The sequence below is a fragment of the Solanum dulcamara genome, chromosome 9 (genome assembly GCF_947179165.1).
Source record: "Solanum dulcamara chromosome 9, daSolDulc1.2, whole genome shotgun sequence".
Lineage (NCBI taxonomy): Eukaryota > Viridiplantae > Streptophyta > Magnoliopsida > Solanales > Solanaceae > Solanum > Solanum dulcamara.
In genome coordinates, this window is record NC_077245.1 from 73364432 (window position 1) to 73378980 (window position 14549).

Here is a 14549-nt window from a genome sequence, read left to right on the forward strand (position 1 = left end):
TAATAGAAAAAAATGAAATGAACTAGTCAATTGGAAAAAAGAAAAATAAGCAAAGACTTAGTATAACAGGGTCTGTTAGCTTCATTTTCTCAACTGAGATCTCACTCACCTGCCTTTTAACTTCCATCAGATTGGTTTCTTCGATTACATAAAACTTGGATTAGAATTGCAGCACGCTTTCCGTTGGTCAACAACCAACTAAATCTAGACTTCTTCACTACTCCTACAGGCTTGACGCCGATGATTATGATTCTGGTGAGTTGATTGGTTTATTAGTATCTGTTGTTTCCTTTGCTTCAGTTAGCATATTAATTTGTTGTTGCTACCTGTTCTCTTATTAGTTGTTTTTTTCATAACTTCTTGTTTTTGTGTTTTCTTTACATGTTTGATTTTTTTATATGCTTACTTGAACCGATGATTTATCGAAAACAGTCTCTCTACCTTCATAAGGTAGGGGTAAGACTGCGTACAAACCACCCTCCCTAGACCCCACTTGTGAGATAGAACTACGCATGTTGTTGTTGTCTCATGGTTTCATTGCCTTTTTACTTTGATACATCTTTTTAAACATAGCATATCTTCAATTATAAAGAAAGAAAAATGGCAGAATTATCCATTTTTAACAAAATTAATCGGATGGGGTGGTGGCTATTATGTCCTTTTTGTGCTGGTGTATCTAATTGTTTGACATGATAACATCAATGGGGTCTGGGGATAGTAGGATATATGCAGACCTTACCTGTATCTTTACGGGATGAAGAAGTTGGTTCTGATAGACCCTCAACTCAAAAAAAACTTAAGGGCACGATGACAAGGATAGTATTTGTCTATTTATTATTAAAAATAAGTTATGTTTTCAGCATGGCTTCTTGCTTTTGTATTTTCTTTACATGCCATCTTGATATTTTTATATTTTTATTTGAGCCGATGGTTTATTTGGAAACAATCTCTCTACCTTCATAAGATAGGAGTAAGGCTGATACGTTCACACCACCATTGCTAGATCTCACTTGTGGAATTACAATATGTATGTTGTTGCCGTTTTACTTTGATACATGTTTTGAACATAGCATATCTTCAATTAGAAAGAAAGATCAAAATGGCAGAATTATCCCTTTTTTACCAAAATATATCTGATGGGATGGTGTCTATAATGTCCTTTAATTTGTGGCTATCTAATCGTTTGGCATGATAATACACTACAACATCAATGGGGTCTAGGGAGATTAGGATGTATGAAGACCTTACCTTTATCTTTACGGAATAGAGACGTTGTTCCTGATAGACCCTTAGCTCAAAAGAAATGTAAGGGGCACGATGACAAGGATCGTATTTGTCTCTTTATTATCAAAAATAAGTTATATTTGCGGGATAAAAAAATTGTTTCTCATAGAACTTCAACTCAAAAGAAACGTAACAAGAAAAACTCTTCTTCAAAATTCACTCTATGTATGCTACTATTATGAACATTGATTTCAATATTTCGTTAAAATACTTTGTTTTCTTGATTAGTAGGGGGGCTTCAGATAGAAAGAAAGAATGCAGATCTCAAAGACAATGAAAAAGCAACATGTCAATATTTCTATACCCAAAGAAGTTGTTGTTGAGATATTACGAAGAGTACCTTGCCAAGATTTGTGTGAAACATTAAAGAAAGTATGTATGCAGTGGTGTTCGATTATCTATAGTGGGAGTTTTGCCTACTCACACGTTGAACGCGGAATATTAAAATCATCATCATCATTCTCACAATTGGAAGCAGTACTTATTGACAAGACAGATGATACACGTTCCGTCACAGTTTCTGCCTTGGAATGGCACAGGAGTTTTCCAAACTATCCTCACCGAGAACATGAAGAAGAATGGGAGATTACATACATGTATACATTAGATTATGAATTGTACTACATAACACATATGATGACGGTGAATTCTGTGAATGGTTTCGTCTGTTTCTGGAGTTCCAATGCTCGTGTTTATGTCTGCAATCCTATGACTGAAGAGTATTTCGCGACTCCACCATATACATATGAAACTAGTTATCTTCCACACCGTCTTGCTGCAGTTGGCTTCGGGTTTTGCCAGCTTTCATATGAATACAAGGTGATTGTTTTTCGTGATGATAGTGCAAGATTAATGGAATATGGTGAGATGAAACCATTAGTTTTTACTGTTGGAATTGACCGTTCGTGGAGGTCTCTGAATAAAATTCCTGATAGAAAATTTCTTTCTAGAATTGAGAAGGGTACACATGTGAAGGGGGTATTATATTGGTACACTCTTCAAGATAGTAAGAGATTTAAAAGCCTCTTATGTTTTGATGTGTCTAAAGAAGAAGTTTTTACGACTATGGTTCCAGCTGAACTTAATAGCCTAGAAGAAGGAGGACGGTCTATAACTAGGATAGCAGAAAAAGGAGGAAACCTTTGCTTGATAAACATAAGTTATGGTCCCATTTACTCCCTCTTGATCAAGGTATATATTGCGCATACTAGTACTGATTTGAGTAGCTTAAATTCATGGAAGAAAGAGTTCAATGTGACTGTTCCTAATATGGCTTACCAAATAAATATGACGTGGTGGTTCATCTCAATTTTTACTGATGACATGTTGGTGATTGATATTAAAGGTGAGAGTGAAATCGTTATTGATGTAGCAACGGGAATGTTGTTGAGTGAACTTTCTCTCCGTGGCTCTGGAATTGTTATCCATTATGTACCAAGTTTGGTTTCTCTTTCCCATCGCCCACCAATTTTGAACTCAAATTTTAGGTAGTAGGGTACATTGAAATTCATGTCTTTCTCTTTTCTTTTCTTTTTTTGATATCATTGTTATGTGACACATTTTTCCAATTAAATCTACTAACTCATATTGACTCTTTTAATCCGTTCGTCGGACACAAACAATAAAATTAGAAGTTTCATTGCTCATTCATAGTGATACTATTTCACCACTCAAATCTCATCCAAATTAAAACTCAACTTATATTATTGTGTCAGGCCAATAGGATAATCGTTGTTCCAACAAGAAATCATGCAAGCATACCTTTTACAAAAAGTTCATGTATAACGTTCTTTGTCTCAAGGGTTTAGAAATATACAAACAACAACACAACATACTTGATATAGATTTAAAATCTGAATAATTTTTCGATAAATTCGACTAATAAAATCAAAGATAGGATTTTTACCTCATGATTCATGATTTTTAAATTCTCTCTTCTTCCTATTATTGATTCTTGATTTTATTATTGAAATTATGATACTTTATAATGTTGATGATATATCATTGTTGTTTATGCTTAATGTACCACATGAACCCTTTTTAATTAAGAGCTATTGAAAGCTTTGTCATATTGATTTCTTATGCATTGTTTTCACGAGTAAAGTAAATTATAAGTCTTAAAGCAATATTTCAGAAAGAGTTTCAAGAGAGCATGAGTTGCTTCAAGTGCATTATTTTCAAACAGAAAAGCATAGTTAGCTTTAAAGAAAACGTATTTTAGTTTTGAGAAAGTACAATCAGTTTTAATAAAAGCATAGTCTTTTAAAACAAGTTCAGTACAGTTTAAGAAAAACATTTTTTAGTATTAACAAATGACAGAGATTATCAGTTTTTCCCTAAAGTGAGACCTTTTATCTAAACGGGTCATTATACAGTCATAGAGCATTGTTGCATTGTTTTGGAAGTAGTATTGAGCGCCAAGTTGGGTAAGGGTTCAGATAATCCATACCTCATAACTCTGCCGCCAACGTAGGATAAGATCGTGCCGTTGATTCGAGCGACTCCTCAGAAAGCCCTTGGTAAGGACTTAGATATTGGATCCATTAGTTATGTTCGTCTTACCCTGGTAAGAAATAGAATGGCCATGACAACGTGGGAAATACGGTGTATCATCATGAGCTCACGTGATGGTTGTCGATTAGCGAAACTCCCTAAGGAAAGTAAATTATATTATTTTCAGCATTTGCTACAATTACATACATTTTCAATTGTAAAGCTTGGTTGTTAAGGTACATGTGCTTGCTTTACTTTTTAGTTAGCGTTTAGCAAGTTGTTTCATTCAGCTATTTTACATGCCGTATATTTCATGTAATAACGTCATATAGCGCTGCGTATTTAAATAATCCAGATTTAGGTGTTTAGGATCAGCAACAGACGCTTCACTAGAATTTTTTTTCCATCAGCATTTGATGAGACCTCCTTACTTTCGAATGGCTCTAGTACTTTATTTATCTTATTCAATACTTAGTAGACATTTCTAGTAGAGTATCTAGGTAGCAGTGAGTCTTTTCCCGACACCTATCTTCAGTTCAGTAAAGACTTCAAAGACGAGTCAGTCAAGTTATTATTTCCAGATATTTTCAAACACTTATATTATTATTTAGACCTCCTTTTAGACTTTTACATAAAGTTGTTAGAGATAATTTATTTTGCTTAAATATTATGATGCTCATCTTTTATAAAGCTTTCGCATAAGTTGTTTAGTCTTCCACTTTAGCTGAAAGCTCTTCAAGTTTTCGAGCAAATTAAAATTGAAATCACCTAATTTTTTAACCTCCAGTTGATATTTCTAAAGAATTTTCCTTAATTGATTTTCTATGGTAATTTCCCCTCAATCTCTTGCATGCATTTTCAATTACTTTCCTTTAGGGCATGTTTGAAAATGAAAGGAAATTGAAATTGGGTGTGATTGGATATAATTATACAATTTAATATGTTTATTTGATCAAGTAAATTATCTATTATAAAACCAACTAACTTAAATTTATAAAATAAATTAACATAGCAAATTAACAAGAAAGTAAGAGAGAAATAGAAAGAGAGATAATTGTTTGTGTAGAGAGAATTGTATATTTTCCTTAACATTTGCATTGTCTTTTATGGACACAAATAAGGATAACATATTATGGACAACCACTTGGCTAATATTATTTATAACAGTCCTCCTTGGATTTCCATATATGCGAACACATCTAATAATACGCATTGAGAGCTGCCTCATTAATTTTTTTTTTTACTTTTTTGATTATTTTTTTAATTTTACATTATTTATCTTCCACGTCCTTTCCTCTCACAAATAATCATTGGCCTATGCATTTATTGAATCAAAAAGAGTAACATACACTATTTGAAAATAACGTAAAAATATTATAAGTCACAATAATTAAAAAAATTATAATATTTGAAAAAACATATTAAAAAAATTATCTAATAAAAAGATTTCCCGGTGCACTAAAGCTCCCGCTATGCGCGGGGTCCGGGGCCTGACCACAAGGGTCTATAGTACGCAGACTTACCAGTTACTCCAAGGCTCCCTTCAAAAATTATCTAATACTTAAAAAAAGGGCAGCCCGGTGCACTTAAGCTCCCGCTATGCGCAGGGTCCGGGGAAAGGCCCGACCACAAGGGTCTGTTGTACGCAGCCTTACTATAAATTAAAAAGAAAAAGTAACATATATTTTAATCCTAGCCGTCCATTGAATTTCTTTCATCAACGGCCACTATTATTTCTTGTACTTGGTATATAAAAGTTTGGTCTTGACATTTTATCAATAAAAAAAAATGTTGACACATTTTTTCTCTCGGATTGTCCGCCGTCTGTGGTGGCTGGGGTTGGCGACGTCTCCGGCGAGTTCACCAAATCTGTTATAACCGGTCTCCTAGCCCTCTCTGCTACTTTGTTTGACATCCGACCGGTGCTTGTCAAACGAAGTAGCAGAGAAGATGAGGAGCACAGTTTACCAGACTAAGTCTTTCCGGCGAGGCAGAGGCAGGTATGATATTAGTTAGTTAATAAATATTCTGATGTTTGCAATTGGGATTTATATTTGTTTTAGACTACATTTATTTGATTAAAATAAATAAATAGCTATAGCAGTAAGTTAGTGATGTGAGAATGGACGAATTCTGCTCTGACAGTACAGTACAATGCTGTTATTAACGTACAATGCCTAATCTGGTGATTAACATTTCTATTGGTCCTTGTACTGATAATACATATATACAATGCTGTGATTAAGTACAATGCCTAATCCGGTGATTAACATTTCTATTGGTCCTTGTACTGATAATACATATATACAATGCTGTGATTAAGTACAATTCCTAATCCGGTGATTAACATTTCTATTGGTCCTTGTACTGATAATACATATATACAATGCTGTGATTAAGTACAATGCCTAATCCGGTGATTAACATTTCTATTGGTCCTTGTACTGATAGTACATATATATAATGCTGTGAAAAATCTGATTGGAGGTGAAAACCCTATTACCCCCTATAAATAGACAGCATTTGTCACTCAAAACAAAGCATATTGTTGCTGTTTGAACCTCAGGTATTTCTCCTTTCCTCTTCATTTCTTCTTTTAATGACCTAGCTAGAATGGAGACAATTGGAGGTTAACAACCTACTATAGACAGTAGTTCTCACTCAAAAAAAAAAAAGATTTTGATTTATTGTTGTTTGAACATCAGGCCTTTTTCTTATATATGACCTAGCTTGAAGGGTGGTTGCATTCCATATTAGCTTACTTTGTTAATGTCTGAATTCCTTGAGTTCATTGGTTTGGCCCCTGTTGATTTTTGTTCAACCCTTTGTTTTTATTCCAACAACATTCTTGCAATTTATACTACTTTTACCTATATCATTAAATCTAACAACATTCTTGCCGTAAGTTTCTGGGAAGTTGTTTGTGATAGCTATTAATCACAACCCAAAAGAAAGCTGGTTCATAATCAGTATCTTGGCATATTCTTCCGAAATAAAATCTGCACAGTTTTAATTGGGTGCTTTTACCTCCTTTGAGGTGATTATGGTGGCTCAGGTGTTGTAATCCCCCTACCCCATGTGATAAAAATGTTTACAAGATCAACTAAGAAATTCAGCTTACCACACAACCTTAGTCAATTAGGATGTTGCTTGCTTTATGTTTCCGTAGCTTGGGCAAGAGTCAACAAATGTTCTTTCACATTCTGTGTTGAGCATGGGTTTTGAAATGGTTGTGTGCAAGTATGTCATTGCAATCAATGTTGTGTTTTCAATGAAAACCTATGTTAAATGTACCAGCATTTGTTTTATGTTGTTACTTTGTCTGCTAATATCCTGAAAAAGAAAAAAAAAATCAATTCCAGTCTCAGTTGTATGTGGACAGATGGAACCTGTCTTAGTGTCATCATTGTGTGTCCATATTGTTGGGGAATTTAGTTAGCAAGTTTTATTCGATGAAGTGGTATATAGAGCCTATTGAAGAACTAAGGGAGCTTTCAAATGCATATGATGCCTCCGGTCATTCATAAAAAGTTGGTGAAGTTTTCTTTTAATTTTTTTTTAAAAAATTCTTTAAACTTTGTGCTATGAGCAGAGTTGCACAGTTTGCATAATTTCAGTGGTTGCTCAGAAATTGGTGTTCTAGTTGTTTGTCCTTTCGGCTTATGTAGATACAACTGCTGTATTGAGACTTGAATTTTTTTGATGAAATCTTATTTTTAGCTTATCGTCTATAATTAGCCGTAAGTTTCTGGGAAGTTGTTTGTGATGACAATTAATCACAACCCAAAAGAAAGCTGGTTCATAATCAGTATCTTGGCATATTCTTCCGAGAGAAAATCTAGATATTGATTGTTAGCCAGCAGTTTTGGCTTTGACTTTTTGTAGCATTAACTGAAACATCTGCATATATCTGGTAATACTTTACCTCGACATGTTTAGCAGGAAAGGTGCGGAACTTTCCCTCATTGTGCTATTCTTTCAATTGTCTACTTATAACCAGACCTGTCAGATAGGTTAATTTCAGAGTAAAAGGCCAACAGCTCATGTAATTAGATTAACTTGTTAAAGTGAGGTGATGATACATTATAGGTTTAGCACAGAGCGTTGACAATTATTTACAAGTAATTGTCAGATAGTTTTTCGCTTGTGGCTGAAGCATACTTGTCAATTCTATTGGTTTTTAAGAATACAGTGTGGTTGTTGCCTTGTTGGTATTCTAACCTAAAGACAATTTGTACCTATGAAAGGGGTATTGGATTAATTGTTATTGGGACACCCAGAACTTCTTCATCAACATTAGACCTAAGTGTGTCAAAAATATGTAATCTGGAAAGTGATTCCGTAGCTCCATGCTGGTCAAGTTAGCCTCACTATTTATAAATACTGGTATTTTCTCTAAAGTACCAACAAAACAAATAGATATCTTTATGCATGTTATGTTACTTAGTAGTTTGCAATACTCCTATTCATCCAGATTAGCCAAAGAAGCAGGGTTGTTGTCCAAGTTGTCTATATTTCTTTGCTGATATTCATAGGTTTGAACTCTTGATGCCTTGACGGCACTCATGATTGCCTCAGTCACCCTGTTCAACATCCCTACGCCATTTTGAAAAGCGACAATGCAACGATCCAAATTGGCAAAACGAACTTGCAATGATATACTTAGTTAATTAGAAACTATGTTAATGTATCACAAGTGACTTTTATAAATAAAAATGTTTAAAAGAAGTGTTTTAGAAGATCATAGCTAATAAAGGCTCTTTCATTCCCCATATAGTAACAGTTCATATAAAATGCGATAGATGGAGTATTTACTATAGTGCTTTGTTCTCTTGTTCATTCTACACCATCATTTTATTACACGGATAAATTTGTGTAGCATTGGTTGTTTCTTTTGTATACGCTTTTATCTATATCTTCAATATTTGTGTGTAGTGTGAGGTTCATATAAATGACTTTAGGTACTACAGGTACCTTGCATACTGAAGGTATTGATGATATGCCAGAAACCACTAAAAATAATTTGTTTTATTTCTTTTTCAACAGAATTTTGCAACACTCTGATCCAGCATTCTGTAACTCAAAAGGTGTGTTATCACAACTACTCAAACAACCTGTCTGTCATCTGTACTTGTATTAAAGAATCATGTTATTTAATTAGTGATGAATAGTTGTGTAATTAGTGCTTAAGTGGCGTCTTCTGGTTGCTGCATTCCGCTGTAGCTTTACTTTGTTAAATTTTGAATTCCTCGAGTTCATTGTTTGCTACCTTATTTATACTGGTTGAATTTTGTTCAAAGCTTGGTTGGGGTATGTTTGAATTCTCTAAACTTGTTTCCTTTATATCCTGACGGTAGAAATTTCCCCCCAGTGTGCTTTTATGCATCTTATTTATCGCATGTTTTCGCTTTCCTCTGTGTTTTTTCTACGGTATTGTTGTAGTGATCATTTTTTATTTATTCCAGTCTAGAAAGATGTATGTATTAGGTTGTGCGGTTGGGACATGTTATCAGGTTGCTAACTTGCATATTCGATCAAGGGAATGATCATTTCTTCACAGGATGTTTCCTATTTATTATTTGAAATGTGTTGTGCTTTAGGATCCTCTGTTGTTGTTATGATGCATCTTTTTCATAGATTAGAGTTTGAAACGAAGGAAGATGGTTGTAATGAATGGGGTTCTCCCAAAGCAACAGCCTTAGAATTCATTGATGGTATTTTAAACTTGTATCTTGGATGAATTTGGAAACCATTATGGGATTCTGTAGATTGATTATGTAAAAGTCCCTCTACCCCATGTGATAAAAATGTTTACACACTTTACTAGATCAACTAAATAAATTCAGTTTACCACACAACCTTAGTCAATTAGGATGTTGCTTGCTTTAGGTTTCCATAGCTTGGGCTTGGGTCAACAAATGTTCTTTCACATTCTGACGTTCAGTTTATCACCCACTTTACATGATTTATCTTTTTTCCTTTCCTAGATTATCGATGGAGCAATTGAAGGTTCGGATTGATCAAATGGTAAATCAGCTGAAACAAAGGAGTCTTGGTCAATCTAATGTGGATCTGTTTGAAATGATTGGGAAATTGGAGCAAGCAAAGTCTTATTTGCTTGCTGAAGGTAAAAGATAGTTTTAAGTGTTTTAATTTGTCAAAACTAGTCTTTATTAATATTTTTTTATTGTTTTAACAGCTATGCGTACTTTTGATCCTCTTCCTTCGGGGTTTTTCGATGGCCTTCCTACTGATTTTCAACAAGCAGGCCCAGTAAATGCTCCTCAGTTTCAACAACCAGCCCCAAGGCTTCCCCAACCAACCCCAATGTATGCTCCTCGGCTTCAACAACCAACCCCAATGTATGATCCTCGCTTTCAACAACCAGCCCCAACATATGCTCCTCCGCTTCTACAAGCAGCGCCAAGACTTCAACAAGCAGCCCATGTAGCTGATGGTCAGCAGGTGTCAGTGTTTCCACAAGCAGCCCAGGTGGGTGATGATTACAGATGGATGTATTTATGGGACCCATCTGATGAGCACCGTTTTGTTCCGGTGACCCATCTTCCCATCCCTTGGTTTACCACAATGCTGACTAAATCTGCAAAAGATCACGGGCTAGAAATTAATGATGGAGATACTTCCACCTTAATGCAAAATAGTCCTCCTAAGAGCTTTTTAAACTCACCAAAGTTCTGTAGTGTAGGCATGCCAGTGACTTTGACGAGTTCAAAGTTGCTTGGACTTGGTAATATGACTACTTGCCCAGGTTTGTTGATTGGCGCTCGGCAAGGAATGGGATTATTCCTATATTGGCCAACATTGGGGCACAAATTTCCGACTAATGCAATTATTCGCCTATCTTTTCAATGGAAAGTGTTTGGCTCAAAGTACAAGCTTTTTATTACCATCAATGAGGAAGGTATGTATATATTTCTTTTTAGTTTATGAATGAACGTATTTTAATTTCATAATTTCACTCTAATTATTTTTTATCATTTTCTTGCAGTGTCTGAACCAGTGGGAACTTCTAATCGATCCGTTGGGAGAAAGAGGCGCTACTATACAGGTTCAGTATGAGAGGTGGAGAAGGATTAATTTCAATCGAAATCCGGACTACTCCACTCTTTTAAATGTGCTCCTTATATCCAACTAGCTAGCTTTTCCCCCCCCCTTTTATGTAAGTCTAAGATGCTTTATTTTGCTTGAAGGTACCGTAGAATGCATTTTTGCAAAGAAATAAAATGAACTTTGTTTGGTTCCTCCATGAATTTAGAAAGAATATTTATAGACTCAGTAATGTCAGGCCTTGTGTGTGCGAGATTGGAGATTTTGAGTATTAGGAAGATGGAAAATTTTAAAAACGCTTTGTTGTGTTAAATGAGTAATCATGAAGGCCCATGGTCTAGGTTGGTGACTTCTATTGTACTTTAGAGGGCTGTCTGCCTAAGGTTTGGTTGAATTTGGACGAGTTGAAAATGGATTGAATATATATTACTAGTACTGTTTTTATTGTTCTTTTATTCTTTCGAGTTTTCAGATACAGTTGAAATAAGACTTTGAGGCATGTAAATGCAGGTTGATGGAGCATGGTCTGTTATCCCCCGAGAGATCAAAGAAGGCATTCGAGAAAAAGCAGAGAAAGCAGAAGCAAATTCGCATGGGGACTCCTATTAAATCTCCTCCTCCGCGACCATTCATAAGCAAAGCCGAGAGCTCAAAAAAGCAACAGCAAGTATCAAAGAACGGCGATATAAAGGCGAAGAAACGACTAAAAAGTGATAGTAGTGATGACGATGATGATGATTTCATTCTGAGCCCAAAGAGAAGAAAAGGGTAAAACAAAAGCTCTGCATTTGCAAGAATGATAGACTGGAGGAGCCATTCTTGATTTTCTGTTATTATTGAAAATGAAAAAATAAAATAAATATTTATAGTTTACCAATTGTACAATGGAAGTACAGTTGTTATAGAAACACAGTTTTCTGTATAATGTAATACTCTTTGCTTAGTTTTTTCTCTTTCAAGGATTAGAAGATGAATACAAAAATTCTGTGTTTTTTCAAAGCCTTTTTGGTCGTTTTGATTAGTAAGGATGACTTAGACACAACTAATATTGTATTGGACACTTTTTTTGGGGGGGTTTTCCATTCGGTCTCTGGTACCCTTATTAGATATCGACTAAATTCAGATTTCGCGCAGGAAAGTCCCACATTTGAGGGTAAAGCGCTCCCTAACAAAGGCGATTCCGTATCCTGGGAATTCGAACTCGAGACTTCTGATTAAGGATGAAATTGCTACAACGTTTGAATATGTATTTTTGCTTGAAGCATTTGGTATTCGAAATTTATCAGTCTGATTAATTCAAATTCGTATCAAGTAGATTCACTAAGAACGGCAGGTAATTCAATATGGTATTTTAAATTTCCTTGAGAAAGAAATTAAATGCTAAATTATGTGCTAGTATGTATGGAGTTTAAAAGTAATCACTATTAATCATTTTAGTCCTATACACACATTTACAAGTGATAACAACTTTTTTTCATAGTTTATATTAAGGGATATTTCGATTACGTGATGTATATGATCGATTAAAATAGCATAATAGAAAAAAATGAAATGAACTAGTCAATTGGAAAAAAGAAAAATAAGCAAAGACTTAGTATAACAGGGTCTGTTAGCTTCATTTTCTCAACTGAGATCTCACTCACCTGCCTTTTAACTTCCATCAGATTGGTTTCTTCGATTACATAAAACTTGGATTAGAATTGCAGCATCGATGATTATGATTCTGGTGAGTTGATTCGTTTATTAGTATCCGTTGTTTCCTTTGCTTCAGTTAGCATATTAATTTGTTGTTGCTCCCTTTTTGTGCTGGTGTATCTTATCGTTTGACATGATAACATCAATGGGGTCTGGGGATAGTAGGATATATGCAGACCTTATCTGTATTTTTACGGGATAGAGAAGTTGTTTCTGATAGACCCTCAACTCAAAAGAAACTTAAGGGCACGATGACAAGGATTGTATTTGTCTATTTATTATCAAAAAAAGTTTAAGTTTTCAGCATGGCTTCTTGCTTTTGTATTTTCTTTACATGCCATCTTGATATTTTTATATGTTTATTTGAGCCTATGGTCTATTTGGAAACAATCTCTCTACCTTCTTAAGGTAGGGGTAAGGCTGATACGTACACACCACCATCTCCAGATCTCACTTGTGGGATTACACTATGTATGTTGTTGCCTTTTTACTTTGATACATGTTTTGAACATAGCATATCTTCAATTACAAAGAAAGATCAAAATGGCAGAACTATCCCTTTTTTACCAAAATTTATCTGATGGGGTGGTGTCTATAATGTCCTTTAATTTGTGGCTATCTAATCGTTTGGCATGATAATACACTACAACATCAATGTGGTTTGGGGAGATTAGGATGTATGAAGACCTTACCTCTATCTTCACGGGATAGAGACGTTGTTCCTGATAGACCCTCGGCTCAAAAGAAACGTAAAGGGCACGATGACAATGATCGTATTTGTCTCTTTATTATCAAAAATAAGTTATATTTGCGGGATAAAGAAATTGTTTCTCATGGACCTTCAACTCAAAAGAAACGTAACAAGAAAACTCTTCTTCAAAATTCACTCTATGTATGCTACTATTATGAACATTGATTTCAATATCTCGTTAAAATACTTTGTTTTCTTGATTAGTAGGGGAACTTTAGATAGAAAGAAAGAATGCAGATCTCAAAGACAATGAAAAAGCAACATGTCAATATTTCTATACCCAAAGAAGTTGTTGTTGAGATATTACGAAGAGTACCTTGCCAAGATTTGTGTGAAACTTTAAAGAAAGTATGTATGCAGTGGTGTTCGATTATCTATAGTGGGAGTTTTGCCTACTCACACGTTGAACGCGGAATATTAAAATCATCATCATCATTCTCACAATTGGAAGCAGTACTTATTGACAAGACAGACGATACAGCTCCGTCACAGTTTCTGCCTTGGAATGGCACAGGAGTTTTCCAAACTATCCTCACCGAGAACATGAAGAAGAATGGGAGATTACATACATGTATACATTAGATTATGAATTGAACTGCATAACACATATGATGACGGTGAATTCTGTGAATGGTTTCGTCTGTTTCTGGAGTTCCAATGCTCGTGTCTATGTCTGCAATCCTATGACTGGAGAGTATTTCCCGACCTCACCATATACATATGAAATTAGTTTTATTTCACCCTGTCTTGCTGCAGTTGGCTTCGGGTTTTGACAGCTTTCATATGAATACAAGGTGATTGTTTTCCGTGATGATAGTGCAGGATTAATGGAATATGGTGAGATGAAACCATTAGTTTTTACTGTTGGAATTGACCGTTCGTGGAGGTCTCTAAATAAAATTCCTGATAGAAAATTTCTTTCTAGAATTGAGAAGGGTACACATGTGAAGGGGGTATTATATTGGTACACTCTTCAAGATAGTAAGAGATTTAAAAGCCTCTTATGTTTTGATGTGTCTAAAGAAGAAGTTTTTACGACTATGGTTCCAGCTGAACTTAATAGCCTAGAAGAAGGAGGACGGTCTGTAACTAGGATAGCAGAAAAAGGAGGAAACCTTTGCTTGATAAACACAAGTTATGGTCCCATTTACTCCCTCTTGATCAAGGTATATATTGCGCATACTAGTACTGATTTGAGTAGCTTAAATTCATGGAAGAAAGAGTTCAATGTGACTGTTCCTAATATGGCTTACCAAAT

The 14549-nt window shown here is 34.9% G+C and overlaps 2 protein-coding genes across 4 annotated transcripts; both read left to right on the plus strand.

The window, feature by feature from the left end:
• The first annotated feature begins 1557 nt into the window (after positions 1 to 1557).
• Positions 1558 to 2775, plus strand: LOC129903786 (F-box protein At1g47340-like). The gene has a single exon (XM_055979309.1). The coding sequence runs from the start codon at positions 1558 to 1560 to the stop codon at positions 2773 to 2775; it is 1218 nt and encodes a 405-aa protein (XP_055835284.1).
• A 6045-nt stretch (positions 2776 to 8820) lies between these two features.
• Positions 8821 to 11844, plus strand: LOC129902573 (uncharacterized). 3 transcript variants are annotated; one of them, XM_055977892.1, is made up of 5 exons: positions 8821 to 8864; positions 9765 to 9904; positions 9977 to 10699; positions 10787 to 10860; positions 11356 to 11844. In XM_055977892.1, exons 2-4 carry the CDS (start codon positions 9772 to 9774, stop codon positions 10855 to 10857), a joined length of 927 nt encoding a protein of 308 aa, XP_055833867.1. In that variant the 5' UTR covers positions 8821 to 8864; positions 9765 to 9771; the 3' UTR covers positions 10858 to 10860; positions 11356 to 11844. The 3 variants fall into 3 exon arrangements, with proteins under 3 accessions (XP_055833867.1, XP_055833868.1, XP_055833869.1); XM_055977893.1 differs by having other exon boundaries at positions 10787 to 10846; XM_055977894.1 differs by having other exon boundaries at positions 10046 to 10699.
• Positions 11845 to 14549: the final 2705 nt, after the last annotated feature.

Bases quoted from the DNA above. Each gene is read 5' to 3' on its own strand.
- LOC129903786 (XM_055979309.1), top strand. From the start codon at position 1,558: ATGAAAAAGCAACATGTCAATATTTCTATACCCAAAGAAGTTGTTGTT.
- LOC129902573 (XM_055977892.1), top strand. From the start codon at position 9,772: ATGGAGCAATTGAAGGTTCGGATTGATCAAATGGTAAATCAGCTGAAA. The intron at 9,905-9,976 runs GTAAAAGATAGT...TTGTTTTAACAG, and splicing joins GTCTTATTTGCTTGCTGAAG to CTATGCGTACTTTTGATCCT. The intron at 10,700-10,786 runs GTATGTATATAT...ATTTTCTTGCAG, and splicing joins TATTACCATCAATGAGGAAG to TGTCTGAACCAGTGGGAACT.